Source organism: Sus scrofa, chromosome 17, assembly GCF_054392235.1.
Source record: "Sus scrofa isolate SSC_HxYL_T2T_F1_AM1 chromosome 17, Sscrofa_HxYL_maternal_Yorkshire_Landrace_v2.0, whole genome shotgun sequence".
Lineage (NCBI taxonomy): Eukaryota > Metazoa > Chordata > Mammalia > Artiodactyla > Suidae > Sus > Sus scrofa.
The window spans coordinates 34,627,660-34,644,994 of NC_139399.1; the positions used below are offsets into that span (position 1 = coordinate 34,627,660).

General features: G+C 49.5%; 1 protein-coding gene across 7 annotated transcripts in view; it reads left to right on the plus strand.

Annotated features, from left to right (window-relative positions):
* The window catches only part of SLC24A3 (solute carrier family 24 member 3), an 808,408-nt gene that overhangs the window by 351,958 nt on the left and 439,115 nt on the right, over positions 1–17,335 (plus strand). For 6 of the 7 annotated variants that reach the window (XM_085004595.1, XM_085004596.1, XM_085004597.1 and 3 more), the window contains one exon: positions 14,279–14,407. In XM_085004595.1, the coding sequence (XP_084860721.1) occupies positions 14,290–14,407 (118 nt within the window). In that variant the 5' untranslated portion in view covers positions 14,279–14,289. Of the gene's footprint in view, positions 1–7,322; positions 7,594–14,278; positions 14,408–17,335 lie in introns of those variants that run through there. The other variant, XM_085004593.1, reaches the window with a different exon arrangement.

Consider the following 17,335-nt stretch of genomic DNA (forward strand, 5'->3'; position numbering starts at 1 on the left):
GGTGGTGGCTGGGATGGACGGGGTGTGGACAGGCAGGCAAAGTGCAAACCTCATTGAATGGGATGAGCAGCCCTCAGCTGGAGGCGCATAGTGAGTCCAAATACTGAATTTGGATGATCGCGTTCTTGCTCTTACCAGGCCTCTAGAGAATAAAGCCTCACTCCTTGGGCAAATCCCAAATCCACAGAAATTCACTGGGACAAGATGGGGGGTGGGGCTGCTGCTCTCTGGCTGAAATGACAGAAGCACACCTGTCTGTTGCCCAGGTGGCAGGGGGCCGGGTGGGGGCCTGGAAGGCACGTGTGTCAGCCTGTCCCTGTCTTCCCCTGCCTGTGGGTGGATCTCTGACTCAGGACAGAAACCCTGGAGGGCACAGATGCTGCCTTTCTCTCTGCTCCACCATGTCACTCTCCTAGCTCTCCTGGGATGGGCATCAGTTTCCAAGCAGAAGGATGCAAGCAGTGGGCTGGAGAGTAGGAGAACGTGTGAACCAAGTGGGTCTCTGCCTAAAAGCAGACCACATGGCCCTTCCCCCTCTCTGATCCTGTCCTCATTGTGACATGTCCAGAGAATATTTTATTCATAGTGTCAAGCTCTGTGGTAAGAGAAGGGTGAGAAGAGGCAAACATCCTTAGAAAAGTCTACAAGCTCGGGGCCCTGGATCAATCACATCTTCCACTTGCTTTCAGAGAGACTGTTTCCAAGATGAGGCCAAGGTTACCTTGGCCTTTGAGGCACCCCCCGACCCCGCCATCCTCCTTGGGTTCCTGCTGCACGTGCAGCAAGCAGTGGAGGGTGGGCCAGGCTTCATGTGGGCATGGTGCCATCTCAAGCATGGGCCATGGGTCTTTCGGGCTTGGAGTGTTCCCTGTAGATGGAACATGCTTGGCCCACCCAAAAGCACAGCCTGGAATATGGGGGAGTTCATGCTCTTGGGGCAGCCTAACTCATGGATGATGGGAGCCACAGCCCTCATTCGGCTGGAGGACAATTTTGGGAAGAATCCTGGGTGTATCTCTGACCTTCCAGTGGGGATGAGCCCTGGTTGCCATGGCAGCAACCTCCATACATCCTCTGTTTATAACCTCCCTCCTACCTCTGGTTTCCCTTTCCGGTCTTGCTCCCAATTCGCTCTCACTCTTCCTTCCTGGGATCCCCTTCCGAATAAACTGCTTGCACTCGAGCCTTTGTCTCAGACTTGGCTTTCAGGAAAGGCGAACCAGGACACCTCTCAACGTGGCAAATGCTGCGTTGCAGTCTAAAGAGTTACTACAATTTCCCGGTGACATCTGAGGCCTCTGGCTGTCCTCTGGCCCAGGCTGGTGGGATTTGGTGGGCTTTACGTAGACTCTGTGTCTCTACCATTAGGGGCCAGCCTTCACCCCTTGCAGCTTGTACTTGAACCCCTTGAGCCCCATCACCATCTTAAATCCCACACAATGTTTCTGGTGCTCCCATAGCTTCATTACCTTGATTCTTAGAAGCAGTTGGATGCTCTGTGTTCATGGCAGGATGAGGGCTGTTTATGCTGAGAAAAGAAAGCTCCCTGCTTGTCAGGGTACACAGTGAGCACGAGAGCAGGAAGGTTTGGGGAAGAGCCTTACTGGGTTTCTGTTTTGGATTCTTCTAGACTTTACATAGGGTGGGGCAAAAGGTGGACATGTCTATCAGCTAGGAATGGCTCCATTCCTCTTAGAGAAAAGCCACCCGCTTCTGGCACAGGCTAAAAAGGGAATACATTGCCACATGTGATGAAAAGTTCATGATTAGCCTGGCTTCGGGCATTTGGGGGCTGCAATGTGACGTCCTCAGGACCTGGGCTCCCTCTGCCTCTGGGTTTGCTCTGCTCACCTTTGTGTGCTGGCTGCATTCTGGGGCTCCCAACATTCACACCCTCCCTCCAGTTTCAAGCTCCCTGGGAGAGAGTGGGGGAGGCTGTCTCCTGTGTGCTCTGCTTTGATTGGCTTGTCTCAATTACAGGCATACCTGGGAACCAATCATCATGGCGTGCAGGATGTCGGGCTTTGATTGGCTAGGCTCTTAGTGAGTGAGTGGCTTCCACCCAGAGCAGGTAGACTGGGAGTGAGGGAGGATCACTCCCGGAGGAAAATTTGAGGTTGATTCAAATTAGGGAGGAAGGGATGCTGGCAGGGAGGGGTACAGTCACCAAACTTCAGTTTAGTTAAAGAACATTAATTTCCTGGTGGAGATGTATTGAATCCCTCCTCTAAGTACTGGCAGCTAATAAAAAATTGGTGTCGTCAGGCAGCTTATGGTCTAATGGAAGAAATAAGAAACGTAAACATGTGTTGGAATGGATTGTATTGTCTGAAGCTGTGATTTCCAGACTATTCTTATGAATGGGTATTTATTTAGAAATTGTGTTGTAATTAATACTGTAGTATATTATGTATACACTTTATTTAAGCCTTCAATCTGCTTTTGCATTTGTAAATTTTTCTGTTTAAAAGAGAGAACCCAACATTACATAAGCTTCAAGCCCTATGAAACCTGGATCCAGCCCTGATTTTTATATAGCAAGAAACAAAGTTATGAGAGAGAAAATAAAGGGATGAAATAAATAGTTCTAAAATATTTATTCTATTAATAAAACATTTTAATTTTACTAAATTATTATGATTAATATTATGTTCTCTGAGTACTGTTTTATTGATGATAACATGATTGAATATATTTAAGTCATTTTTGAAAATATTAGTTCCATACTTTGAGGTGCAGCCAATTGAAAGTCTGTTTAAAGTTCAGTTTGATATTGACATTTAATGGCTAGCCTAAGTGAAATAGATAATTCATCAAGATACGTAGATCCAAATGGAAGAGAAGCATCATAGGCCATATCTTCTAAGTCAAGATGGTAATTTTTCTGTTTCATCCACCAATTATGCAAAGACTTTTGTTAAGATCTTTTTCTGGTTTCAATCAGTTAATCATACTGCTTTTCAGAAATTTACATATTTTTAATAAATGGGTTTAAAACTCATTATGTGAAACGTTTTTGATCAGATAACATACTTCTGCTTCCCAGTTTTAAGGTGGAAAATATGATAGTTTTAGGCTCTACTGATTTTTATCCTTTTTGGAGGGTGACACAATTTCTTCATATTTGTGTTCAAAATACTCTTTCCAGAGAACAAATTTTGTAGGAAAGTAGTACTTTTCACCTGGTTGTTAAAATGTCACCTTGGGGAGTTCCCATCATGGCTCAGTGGAAACAAACCTGACTAGCATCCATGAGGACAAAGGTTTGATCCTTGGACCTGGCTCTGTGGGTTAAGGATCCAGCGTTACTCTGAGCTGTGGTGAAGGTGGCAGACCTGGCTTGGATCTGCAGCTGCTGTGGCTGTGGTGTAGGCCAGCGGCTACAGCTCTGATTCGACCCCTAGCCTAGGGACCTCCATATGCCATGGGTGCAGCTCTAAAAAGACAATAAATAAATAAATAAATAAACAAACTAAAGTGTCACCTTGAAGGGTGTGTGTGTGTGTGTGCATGCATGTTTTCTGAAAATATCTGCTAGGTGCATTCTTAGCTGGTGGTCACGTGTCAGAGAAGGATGGCGTATTTATGGTGATTGTCTCTTATAAGAGAGAAATGCATAATTCATCTCAAAGTTCAATAGTTTAAATGAATTCTTTGCCCAAAGACAGTCAGTGAACGTCTGTATGGTATAAAAACATTTCATGATCATCTCCTACCTCATTTTAAAATAGTGTAAAAATTTTACTATCTCAAGCAGTATCTGAAGATCTGCTTCTCTGAGCCCATGGAAAGGTCACTGTGCTGGATGCAAGTAGGCCAGGCAGGCTCCAGGTCCATCCTGGTTTTGCATCCATACTGGGCTCTGCCCTGGGTGACAGTGCCCTTCTATTACATTATTTATGGGATATCCTGGCAGGTGGACTCAGTGGGGGTACTATTGTCAACCTACCTTTTTATTTATTTATTAGGTTAGCAGTTTTCTTGTTTTTTTAACCTCTTTTTATAAATTGAAGCATACTTGCTTTACAATATTATATGTTACAGATATACAATATAGTGATTAGCAATTTGTAAAGGTTACACTCCATTCATAGTTACTATGTAATTTTGGCTGTATTCTCCATGTTGTGTAATACATTCTTGTGGCTTATTTTATGCATAATAGTTTATACCTCTTACTCTCCCACCTTATCGTCCCTTTCTTACCCCATAACCACTCGTTTGTTCTCTTTATCTGTGAATCTGCTCTTTTTTGTTATGTTTGTTTGTTGTATTTTTTTTTTAGCTTCCACATAAAAGTGATATCATACCATATTTGTCTTTTTCTGACTTATTTCCCTTAGCACAATACCGCCCAAGTCCATCCATGTTGGTGCAAGTAGCAGAATTTCATTCTTTTTCCTGGCTAATATTCCATTGAATATCTATGCTACATCTTCTTTATCCATTCATCTGTTGATGGACACTTACAACCTGCATTTTAAATATTAAATCAAGAGGTGTTTTTCTTATTTTTAGGGTGGCAGGTCAGATGTAGAGGTTCTAGTATCTTCTTCCCACTCTTCAATCAGGCACATAGCCCATGCTCCTGAGGTGCCCAGATCTACTCTAGATTTTTAACAGTCCAAGCTCAAGGGATTTTAGAGGTCGGATTCTTCAGCTTCTCAGTTTTCAGAGGGAGAAAGAGAAAGTGATTCGATGTCTCTGATAGCCCAAAGTCAGGGGTGGATCTGACCCTAGAACCCCAAATGCCCAAGATGCTGAAGTCTCATGCCCAGCCCTTGAAGTCCCTGGAACACACCGCTTGCTTTAGTTGGTAGGGTAGAGAAGAAAGATGGAGCTTTTGGAAAAAGAAATCTCTGACACCTGCCTATTGGGACCTGATCTTCTCAAGCCTTTTTTCTTTCTGCCCTCCTGGGCTGTGCCTGTGGCACATGGAAACTCTCTGGTCAGGGATGGAATCAGAGCTACAGCTGCCGGCCTACGCCATAGCCACAGCAAGGCTGGATCTGAGCCGTGTCTGCGACCTACACCCAGCTCATGGCAGTGCCAGATCCTTAACCCACTGATCAAGGCCGGGGATCGAAACCACACCTGCTTAGATACTAGTCAGGCTCGTTACCACTGAGCCATGATGAGAGCTTCCTTCTCAAGCCTTTAGTGGGAATTTGAAAGTGGGGGGGTGGGGACAAGGCAGATACAGAGGAGGCGTCTCAGGGCGGCCTGAGGGCCACTGAATATCAAAGCATGTCTCCTGCAGGGGCTTGTGCACAGTGAGGAGCCTTCCAAGTCCCTGGGGAGGTGTCCCTGCACTTGGAACTTGGAGGTGGAGAGAGCCAGTCAGGTGCCATCCCGGGAACTGGAAGGCGCCCAGTGCTGTCGGTGAACAAGTGAGGAATGAAAGACCCACTTAAGCACCGGGCTGCTCAGACCTGAGTGCACCCGGGTCAGAGTCACCTGTTTCAATGCAAAGTCTCAGGCGGGGGGTCTGAGGTAGGCCCTGGATTCTGCATTTCTAACAGGCTCCCCGGGGGGTGCTGATGTGGCTGGTCCCGGGACCACACTTTGAGTAGCGAGACTGTGATGCAAACAGTTTTGTCGGGAACCCCAGACCCCTTGGATTCTCTCTTAAGTTTGCCCCTGAAATTCCCAGGCCTGTCATTTAAACTTTACCGCAAATCAAGGGGTGTGACCCCTGAGGGATGAGGAAGAATCACCTGGGGGTTGTTCCTGGGGATGCGGCCGTGACTGCCTGTCCCACCCAGGTGGTGGCTTGAACGAAAGCCTGCGACGCTGTGGCTGTGGGGCACCCACCGACGTATAGGCCCAGGAGGCTGGGCCCCCTGGAGCTTATGACCTGGGTGGAGGGGGGAAGGAGCAGGGGAGACCTTTTGATATGTGTTTGGAAGGAGAAGTGGCTGGGGAGGGGTGGGGCTTGTGCTGTGGGGAGGCGGGTGGGGGTCCTGGAAGGTCAGGGAAGGCTGCTTGGAAGAAGGGGTTCTCCTGGGAGCAGTGGGGGGGGACTCTGTGGGCTCCCCCATCTAGGCCTCCAAGTCTCACAACCAGACCTTCCTTGTTTTGCATGACAGCCAAGGCAGAATCTGCATTCAGGGCCAGCTTGGACTCTTGGCTCTGGGCTGGGTGCTTTGGGCAGCCCTCGTTCCCAAGGCCACTCTGCCTCTGGGGAGAGGGTGTCACTGGGTGTCGAGGGGTGTCAGGAGGGATGAGAGGTGCAGCAGCAGTCAGGGCTTTGGTGGCGGTAGAAAGATAGCTGGGCCTTCCCATTCCCCTCTCGTGGGGTGGGGTGGGTGGGTATGCAAAGGGACCAGTAATGGGACCGGCTTCCTTGGATGCAGGACACGGCTGCACAGCACACGTCCCACAGCACAGTCTGGAGCCCTGCAACCCTCTCCTTTCTCCATCCAGAGCCCTAGCAGCGCTGGGCAGGGACCCTTGCCCTCAGCCCCTTGCCTCCCTCTGCATCTTGTGCTTGAAGGATGCCCTAGGGCTCTAGATCAGCAGCTCAGACCCTGGCGTGCCCAGTCTAAGTGCAGCATCTCTCACCAGCCCTGGAGGACGCCCTAGCTGCTGACTCACTGGTCTGTGCAGGGGCCTGTGGAGGATGCGAGTTGGCAGCAGGGCCCACATCCATGGGGCAGGTGGCCGGGGGTGACTGTACCCTCCCCCATCACAGGGACTGAGAAACCTCAACTTTCTGCAGGGTTTTCCTCTTGAAGTGGAGGAGCCAGGCCTCGATACCGGGATATGGTTTAAGTGCGGTGTGAGCGCTGCAGCCCGTGATTGCCAAGGCTCTGCCGCAGCACAGGGCGGGGGACGCGACCGGCCTACTGGCAGGGCATGTAAAGGGCCAGAGAAAGAAGTTTAGACGGAGTCTGTGGCCTCCCTGCAACTTCTCTGTCTTTCTGGAAGCTTTGAGGCTGTGGAGGGAAGCAGCGCCCAGGCCATCAAGCCTCCAGCTTCTTCCCCTCCCAGTTCCCTCTAGAGCCTCGCTCTTCTTCCAGCTGGAAAATCTGTGTAAAGATCCGCTGGCAAGGACCAGCCCTTCTGTCCTCCCTCCTGTTCCCTGTTCACCCACAGAGGGTGCAAACCACAGCGGGTGGGGGGTCAGGAAGGGGACCGTTTGGAGAGGGCGCTGGAGGGGCGGATGCGCCCTGCTCCAGAGTCTGCAGAAGGCGGTCCCAGGGCTGCGGGCTTGTGCAAACCCGCCCTCTGACCCCGAGGTGAAGACCCAGGCGCCCAGAGTGGAGACAGCTGTGTAAACTGCAGGGCGGGGTATTTATAGCCACGCTGAGCAGTCTGGAGGCCGCAGCCAGTCCTGCAGGTCTGGGCTCTGCCTCTATTCTGCTGAGTTTTCTGGACGTTCTGTCTTCAGTCGTGCCTTAGACTCTCCAAGACTCAGTTTCCCCACTGGCTGCCCTGACCCCCTGGGGAGCTCTGTCCGTCCCAGTGTCAAGAAGCAATGCTATCTTCCGATCCCGGTCCTCGGGGAGGGCAGAGTTAATGCCACCTCCCCAAGAGAGCCTGCTGATGCTGGGGGGCCCCTTCCCCTGCACTCCTAAGCTCTTGGACAAGGTAGGACATGTACACCTGGGCTTTGGAGCCAGGCGGTCCCCCATCAGTGACATGGGGAAGGTGGAATGAGGTGGGGTGGGAAGGGAAGGCTGGTGGACATGAGGCGAGGGGCATGAGAGACACTTTTCAGCAGCAGACCTGCTGTGTCTGCTGCTTATGCATGCATCCCAAGGAGGCCACCGCCCCTGCTCCCCAGAGGGCAGGGAGGCCCCCCTTCTCTACTGGAACCATACTTGGGGCAGGTGGGAGCCTGTGGGACTTGGGTGTGCACGGAGGAAGCGTGTTAGCCTTGGGGTGGAGGTGGACTGGGGGCATCCCAGGAAATCCGTTCTCGGTGTCAGAAATCCTTGGGCTTTCCAAGCCCTGGTCATGCTCACGGGGAACCGGAAGGGGAGGGGGGACAGAGACAGAGAGGGAGGGAGCAGAGAGGGTGAGTGCACAGCTCGGTCATGGAAACTTGGCACCGGGCCCCCCACGCGCCTTCTCTCCTTAGTGCCTGCCCTGGAGTCTGGAGTTGAGAACTTCCCTCCTCCAGCAGGCCCCCTCGTGTCCCCCTGCTCGGAGCTGGTGACATGTGACAAGTGTGCCTGCTGCCCCCCTCTTCGTTCCCCCCCACCCCCTCCCTGGCTAATTAATATGCAGCTTGCAGGGCCTGGCAAAGGAGGAGCCTGGAACGCAGTGGACAGGGGCCAAGTGCTTTTGTTGACATTGCTCAAGGGTAGCTTTGAGGAACAGCCCCTGCTGAGCAGAGAGGTCCAGGGGTCCAAGGAAGCGGGGATGAGTGAGGGGAGAGCAGTGGGCCCCTCCCCCCATCCCTCTGCGCCCCCTACCCCGCCCCCTGCCCCTGCCCCCCCTCTCCTCACATCAAAGACAGCAACCCTCCATGTCTCGGCCAGAGACCAGCTGAGTCTCTAAGAAATCCATGCTGAGCCCAGCTTCATGCATCCAGTGGGGTTTCCGTTTTCTTTCCTGTGTGTGATGCTCCTTCATCCCCACGGATCCTCAGGGTGTCTGGGGAAGTAGGTCCAGGGAGACTGTCCTCATGCCTCGCCTGCTGTAAGGTGCAGGCTGCGTCATGGATCTGCCTCCCTGTGGCTGAGGAACGCAGCCAGGTGGACCCCCATCCTCTGCAGGGACCGACCAAGAACATGACCTTTGGGGTCACCAGACCATGTTCAGCCCCATTCTGCTCCTCCTTGCCTGCTGTGTGACCTTGGGCAGGTCTTTTAATCTCTTCGTGCTTCGGTTTCCTTATTTGCAAATGGAATTAGTAGTTCCAAGTAAAACTGTTGTTAAGATGAAACATAGCGAAGAATGGAAAGTTCTTTACACGTATAATAGAAAATAAACAGAAGCCGTCATGACTTTATTTCTCACCGTTTTATGGTGGAGTCTTTAGAGAGTTCTTAATTTTTTTAACCTTTTAAAGTTGAAGTATAGTTAATTTACAATGTTGTGTTAGTTTCAGGTATATAGCAAGTGATTCATTTATATATGTGTGTGTATGTATGCATATATGTCTTTGCAGATTCTTTTCCATTATAGGTTATTACAAGATATGGCATGTAGTTCCCTGTTATCGTACGTCCTTGTTGTTTATTTCTTTTATCTATAGCAGTGTGTATATTTTAATCCCAAACGCCTATCCCCTTTGGTAACCATAAGTTTGTTTCTGTGCCTGTGAGTCTATTTCTGTTTTGTAAATAAGTTCATTTGTATCATTTTTAAAGATTTAACATATAAGCCATACTACATGGTATTTGTCTTTCTCTGTCTGACTTCACTTAGTTTGATAATGTTTAGGTCCATCCGTGTTGCTGCAAATGGCATTTATTTCATTCTTTTTTATGGCTGAGTAATATTCCACTGTATGTACCACATCTAATTTATCCATTCATCTGTCGGTGGATGTTTAGGTTATTTCCATGTCTTGGCTATTGTGAACAGTACCACAAACACTGGGGTGTGTATATCTTTTCAAATCAGAGTTTTCTCTGGATATGTGCCCAGGAGTGGGATTGTCGGATCATGTTGGTAACTCTGTTTTTAGTTTAAGGAACTTGATGTCACCATGGGTTGGCTTTGAATTTAGGCAGATCACTTCTACTCTGACTTACTTACTCCAAAAGTAAGTTGGCCTGAGAATCACTGCCCTGTCCTACCTCAGCAGCAATGCTTAAATTTTTATTTATTTTTAATTAAATATAGTTGATTTACAGTGTTCTGCCACTTTCTGCAGTACAGAAACGGTATAGACCCAGTCACTAACAATTTTACGAGGACCAACGCAATGGGACATAATATCATCACCCTTGGCTCTCAGTGGGAAGGGAGTGAATACAGTGCTTTGCTTTCATCATTCTTATTTTCTCTTGTCTCTGCATCCGTGTATCAGTGGTCAGGTAGATTTTTGTTGAGATAAAAGTATGTAGGTTTTGGAATCCAGAGGTGCTGCCTTAATAGTCTCTAATTCCTGAAGATATTGAATCATCCTGTGAAAAAGTCGTCTAATTTTCTGCTACAATAGCTGGCTTTATTTTTATATCTCTTAATTGGTATCAGCTTTTCTCTCAGAATTGCAAAACCATGGAAACTTGGCCTGAGAAAGGACTTTGGAAGTCCTTGCAAGGACGCTCTTGCTTCTTTGCACATTTTTGGAATCTGCCTGCATGTTGGATTAGAGGACCACAACGCACCTTTCTTTGACCCAGATTATAAGAAGAGCAGAATGGCCCATCTCTTGGTCTCATGTGGGCGGGAAGATGCCACTGGCATCCTGCCCGCATCATCCTGTCTCCCATCTTGAGCACACACTGGCACCATCCACCTGTGTCTCGTCATCTAAGACTAGAGCCCACATTGGACACCCAGGTGGAAGGTTGGAAGTGCCAAGGAATTAAAATTCCTTGGGAACAGGCTTTATTCAACCAATAAAGCAGGTGGACAAATAGCCAGGCTCCCCCTCCCCCGCCCACCCCTTGGGGGTCTGAGTTGCCTGTCTACACTGGCCCCCAGAGACTTCCAGAGGGGTCAAGCTCTGGTTTACTCATTTTAACAATGGACATGAAACACACCTCGGTTGGCTGGCTCCCTTGCCCTGACTCATTGCGCTGCTTCCAGAGGGAGGCTTCCTGGGATCGTCCTGATGTAAATCACCTGTGCTCAAATCCTTGTCCTCAGGGGCCGCTCCTGCGGAAGCCCAGCCAGAGACAGACAGGATGTCCTTCTCCACATGCTTAGATCCTTAATGATCACATGGTGTTACCTTCACATTTTAGGTCTGCCTGTCTGTTGAGGTTTAAGGCCACCGACCTTATTGCTTCTTTATGAGTTTTTGCAATTTTTTTGTCTGTGCTTGTCACCATTCTTAATCCTCAGAGTTAACCATTCAGTTAACCAGCTTGCATAAACATCTTGCTTTAACCTTGAAATATCGTTGGTATTGTCCTGACAGTTATGGCTAAACTGATAACGTGCAGCTACCATGTAGGCTTTGTGTTTCAGAGTCTTAAGTTATTCTTTATTCTCGTTGGGCTCCACATTCTCCTTTTTTTTTTTTTTTTTTGCAAATACACCTGGGGCAACTGTGTCCTGGTGAATGTGTAAAAGTTGTAATAAGCTACTCGATTATTTTATTTTTAAATTTAATTTTTGAAAAATTATTTTATTTTTTACTTTGAATTAAAAACATTTTTAAACTTTATTTTTACGGCCACACCTGCAGCATATGGGAGTTCCCAGGCTAGGGGTTGAATTGGAACTGCTGCTGCAGACCTGCGCCACAGCCACACCAACCCTGGATCCTTAACCCACTGAGCGAGGCCAGGGATCAAACCCACATCCTCACAGACACTATGTTGGTAGTGAGCTGAGCCACAATTAATTTTACACGTGGGGGGCAGATTCCTGGTGACCGAGGAGGCCCTCAGTGTGTGAGATGCTGATTCCCATTGGCTTAGGGAAGATGCTTACAAGCACTGTGGTTTCGAGAAACTTCCACGAGTCTTACTTCATCCATCCACAAAGTGGGAACAGTTCTCCTGACACGAGGACCCTTCTACTTACTGAGCACCTGCACCGAGCCCGCAGTGGTTAGGTGTTAAAGGGACAGCAGTGGGCAATAGAACAGTGTCCAGGGCTCCTTCTGCCTTTCCTGAGCGGTGTCGTGAAGTTCCAAGAACGTAACACAAGTGACTCAGCTGGGAAACTGAAGTCACCATGGAGACAGAGGAGTGGGTAGGATGACCTTCAGCTCCTCCTCCACCGTTTCACAGCGCTGTGTGGGTGTGACTGGGTGGGCTGCACCCTCTGGCCTCTTGTGAAGACCCGGTGGGCTCATGAATTAGAACCCTGTCTTGTCCTTAGAGCCGTTTTCTGACCACAGCAACTCTAGACGCTCGAGTTGGAGGTAGCCAAAGCCTCATCTCACAACTTTGCTGAGTTCTAAGCCACTAGAAAGAGCCACCTGTGCTTGCTGTCTGCCTCCCAGGGACCCTCTGCTGTCCTGCTTGGTTGGTTCTGTGCTCTTGTCTTAGGTGATTTGTCCATTGTGGTCAGGGCTTTCCTTTTTGAAATTCTCTTTCTGCTTTTACCTTCGTGCCACCATTTCCCTCGCTCTCTTCCTTCCCTTCAGGATCTTCTGCCGAGTTCTTTTACTCCACTTACTCTCTGAAGGCAGGCTGAGTTTTCCATGCTTTCTGCCTCCTTTCCTTTCTCCTTGGGAAACCCCATCCATCCGTGTCTCATTCTCTTCCCTGTTGGCTTATGATTCTCCACACGTTCTGTGTAGCTTAGCTGTCTGCCCTCGGGGGTCGCTACCCACATTTGCCATCCCCCAGGATGGTCTGTGGGCACTTCAGATTCCGCACGTTCTGAGTGGAAGGCACCGCATTCTCCTCCACATGCTTTTCCATCTCTTCTTCCTCCTGGCACCTCTGGCCCCCAGTCATCAGAGACCTCAGCCCTGTTAGACGCTCAGCCCTAGTCATGCATTCCGTGATCTGCTCTGCTCTTGTTCATGCTCTCATCTCTTGTTTATCAAAATCTTGTTACATGGGGTTCACTGGCCTGGGCTCTAGACAGATATTGACACGGTGTCTTAGCTTGGCAACCCCCAAGAGGTGGATCGTGAGCAGGTGTCCCATTGCAGGTGGATTTTGTTTTTTTGTTTTGTTTTGTTTTGCTTTATAGGGCCACACCTGCAGCCAATGGAAGTTCCCGGGCTAGGGGTCGAGTCGGAGCTGCAGCTGTTGGCCTATGCCACAGCCGCAGCCATTTGGGATCCTTGACCCACTGAACAAGGCCATGGATCAAACCCACATCCTTATGAATACTAGTCGGATTCGTTTCTGTTGTGCCACGATGGGGTCTCCCCCATTGCAGGTGATTTATTTGGAAGGTGGTTCAAGGGAATGCTGGTCAGGGAGTAGATGCTGGTGGGCAGGACCAGACATACTGACTTAGTGGACCTGACTGTGCCCGTGTCTTCCCAAATCTGTGTTCAGTGAGGTCATGTTGTAGCTTGAAATTGGACTGGGTGGGAATATTTATACCATGGAAGTTGGCCGGTGGCTACAAACCAGAACTTTTTCCTGCAGAGAATTTGTGGTTCAACATTTCTCAGCATGTTATTGGGCGCAGGGGAAAAGTGAGGAAAGGACAGTGGCCAATAAAGTGTGTTTTATCAGGAGAGGCATCCTGTAGACAACTGGGGAGTAATCCCAGTGGAGACACTTGGAATCCAGTTTAGAGTACCCACTTCCGAGCCATTCCACAGAAGCAGCGAAGTCTATGTACACCACCTCCTTTTTGTTTATTTTTAGCGCTTATTTGATTTAAAAAATTTTAAATTACAGTTGATTTATAGTGTGCCAATTTTTGCTCTACGGCATAATGTTTCATGTATACATATATATGCATTCTTTTTTAAATATTCTTTTCCATCATGGTTTTAACTTATTTTATTATATTGTATTTGAAGTATAGTTGATTTCCAGTATCATGTTAGTCTCGGGTATACAGCACAGTGATTCAGTTTCATATACATATATATATATATATATATATATATATATATAGTATGTGTGTATTCTTTTTCATATTCTTTTCCCTTTTAGGTTATTACAATTTTTTTTTGTCTTTTGTCTTTTTAGGGCCTCACCCACGGCATATGGAGGTTCCCAGGCTAGGGGTCCAGTTGGAGCTACAGCTTCCAGTCTCCGCCACAGCCACAGCCATGCCAGATCTGAGCTGCGTTTGCAACCTACACCACAGCTCACGGCAACACCCCATCCTCAACCCACTGAGCGAGGCCAGGGGTTGAACCCAGAACCTCATGGTTCCTAGTCAGATTCGTTTTCCCTGTGCCACAATGGGAACTCCTGCTTATCACAAAGTATTGAGTAGAGCTCCCTGTGCCATACAGTAGGTCCTTGTTGGTTATATATGTTACACAGAGTGGCGTGTACACCTCCGATCATTTGTTGGCTGAGGGCTGCCGCTGTGGGGCCCAGTAGGTGCCAGCAGCCAGAAACGCCCTCAGGGTGGTGAGTGACAGTAGGCAGAGGCCTAAGGGGGGTCGTTGGGACTGAGCGCGTGGCGCCTGGTGAAGGCACTGGGCACCCGGCGTTTGGGAAGGTAACACCCTGCTCTTAGTGACGCGTGGGCCTGATCTCTTTCTCCCCAGACCTCGACTTCATGGACCTCATCGGGCAAGACAGACAGTGGACGGTGGGGAGGAAGTTAATGCAGGTGAACGACACGCTGACTTCCGAAGACACGGGGCTGCGGAGCAGCAAGAACTGCACTGAACCAGGTAAGACACGGCTGCGCGGGGGCTTCGCGCTGGGCGCGGTCTCTCTGGCGGTAGCTGAACCAGAGCCAGATGCTGTGTCTTTTCCTTGAGTTCTTTAAGGCCATTTAGGGGCACATGTCTAAGGAACATGCAGGATCCCAGGGAACGATTCAGGTGTGTTCTTTCCCTCGGGCGGTGGGGGGAAAGGTAAGTGAAAATACTGTGATCAGAGGTGGATGCAGGTGCTGCCGAGTGGGAGGCGGAGTCAGGAGCGGGTGAAGTTGTCCTGTGGCCGCGTTTGCCTTGATGCCTGGAGTGCTCGCTGGCTGGTCTTTAATCGGGAGCCTTGTTTCTGTTGCAGTAAAGGCACAGGTGTGGAACCCGGTCCTCACCTGTGAGGTTTGATCTTGGAGGCAGTGAACACTGATTTATCAGCTCTTATATTTGACATCTGTTGTGCCTTTCCTTGGAATGTTTTATCTCTAATGTTACTGAACCTAAAGAGAAAACTAACGCAAGGGGGTCCAGGGGACTTGGAATTGCCATGATTCAGCTGGACCAAGTCTCGGAAAATGACAAGTACCCTCTGAACAGACGAGGTCCTGCTAGAGGGGTCAGCATGCTTGTCCTTGGGAGGGCAGACAGCGAATACTTCAGGTTTTGCAGACCTAATACCATATCTGTAGTATAATAAAAACATTTTTTTTATAATCCTTTACAATTTTAAAAACCATTCTTAGCTCATGGGCTGTGGGATGGACTGGGCCTGCAGCTGCATCGTCAACCCCGATGGAGACTTCTCAGATCTCGGGGGACTTCTCAGATCTTGAGGGTCTTTCCTCCTTGCCTGGCGGGGTTTTGGGCCTCGAGTGTATTCCCTTTAGGGGCTGGGAAGCTCAGTCACATAGAGATCCCACATCCAAAGGCCTGTCTCATTTTGAGTGTCACTGTGGAAAGACATACACAGTCTTCCTTACAGCCCTAAGAACCCTAGACCTCGGAGGACAGACAGTGAAATCGTGTGTCTGCCCTTTTGGGGGGAGGTGGAGAGAGGCCCTCCTTCTCTCAGTGGGAAAGAATTAAAAAGAGATTACCCTTCTCCCCACCAAAACCAACCTACAGCCCTACGTGGTCTCTATTCCTTAAGCTGGAGCGCTGAAGGGCTCTTGTGGCTGTTATTAAATGCTCTGAAGGAATACTCTTGAAGGTCAGGGAAGCACATGGCAGCTGCGTGAGCTGGAAATGAAAAGTGGGCACGAAGGTTTCAAGTGCAAGTCATTGCTCCGCTGAGATCTCTGTCTGCTGATCTGGTCTTATGGCCAAAGGTTTTGCAACCTCTTTCTACAAGTAGGCGCACGGTGGCTGGAATGTCAGGAGCCAGGAAGTTCAGTCCTGGGGAGCCCAGTTGTCATCCTGCGTGTAGGGATGGGAAAAAAAAATGGGAGTCAGACACAACGTGGTGCCCAGCTCCGGAGGTTGGGTCCAGCCATGCCCAGGGCCACTGGTGACGGAGGGCTTCTGTTCCCTGTGGTTGGGATTGTGTCTTGGGGGCGGGGGTGCCGTCTCTCTGTGAGTGGCACCACTCACTCTTTCAAGAAATGCTTTCTTGGGAGTTCCTGTCGTAGCGCAGCAGAAATGAATCTGACTAGGAACCGTGAGGTTGCAGGTTCGATCCCTGGCCTTGCTCAGTGGGTTAAGGATCTGGCGTTGCTGTGGCTCTGGCCTAGGCTGATAGCAACAGCTCTGATTAGACCCCTGGCCTGGGAACCTCCATATGCTGCTAGTGAGGCCCTAAAAAGACCAAAAAAAAAAAAAAAAAAAAGAAAAAAAGAAAAAGAAAAAGAAATGCTTTCTCAGAGTGACAGGTGTAAAAGCCCTTGTACAAGAGGAATGACTCAGCTCACAGGTAGATCAGAAGATGCCTAAGTTTTTGAAAAGAGCTCAGGCCAGGTGCCTGCTGGTGTTGGCAGGGAGGGCACAGGGAAGGGGAGGAGAGGAAGGGCTCGGGCCAAACTACTCTTCATGTTGCACACAGCGCAGGTCCAAGAACAAGGATGCAGGAGGGGCGTTTTTGATTTCCTGTGGATGAGGGGCACTGGGCTTGATTTCTGGGGTCCTTGCCTCCAGTCCGCATTCTACAGGGAAGATGATTATGCCCGAAACAAGAGGGGTCCTGTTCAAAACCTAGCACTGGATCCAGGGCCTGCCTGGAGGCCCTGTCCTGGACGAAGCCTGCTGTGACCATTCTGCTTTCTGAATGTTTTTGGGATAAAATGTCCCTATCTATGCCGTCCAATATGGACATTCAACAGCCACCTTAATTCAAATTAATTTAAATGAACTATAATGAAGAATTCGGCTTCTCGGTTGCACTAGCCACACGTCAAATACCCAGAGAGGCGTGTGGTTCGTGGATGCCGTATTGGAAAGCTCAGATGGTAGCACATTCCATCATCACAGAAAGGCCTGTGGGACAAGCTGGTCTAGAACCTGCATTTGTCTTTGGACATATCCCCTGTCTTTCTGGCTCAGGTGCAGACACCTCCAGGACGTAGAGTGGATCTGTAAATCTGAGGGCCCATCTCTGGGCTTTGGGGTCACACGCACCTGGGTTTGAAGCCTAGCTTAGAAGCTGTGGCCAAACAGCCAGAGTCTCGAAGCCTCTATGCGCCTCTCCCTGAGCCTGAGGTCACCATTCTGACCTTTCACGGCTGCTGGGAGAATGGGAGTGACATCACTGGGGGTGCCCAGCAGGGTGCCTGTGGACAGTGGGCACACAGTAGGGCCTCACTCATGGATTTCCCACCTCCTGCGGAGTTGGGAGGGGGGCACCCACCCCTCCATCACAGTGGGGTCCCGGAGCTGCTTACTTCAGCCCCTCCTCTCAGGAATGGGCAGATGTGGCCCTGGTGCAGCCAACAGGCCACTTCCCCAGGTCAAGCATTGTCC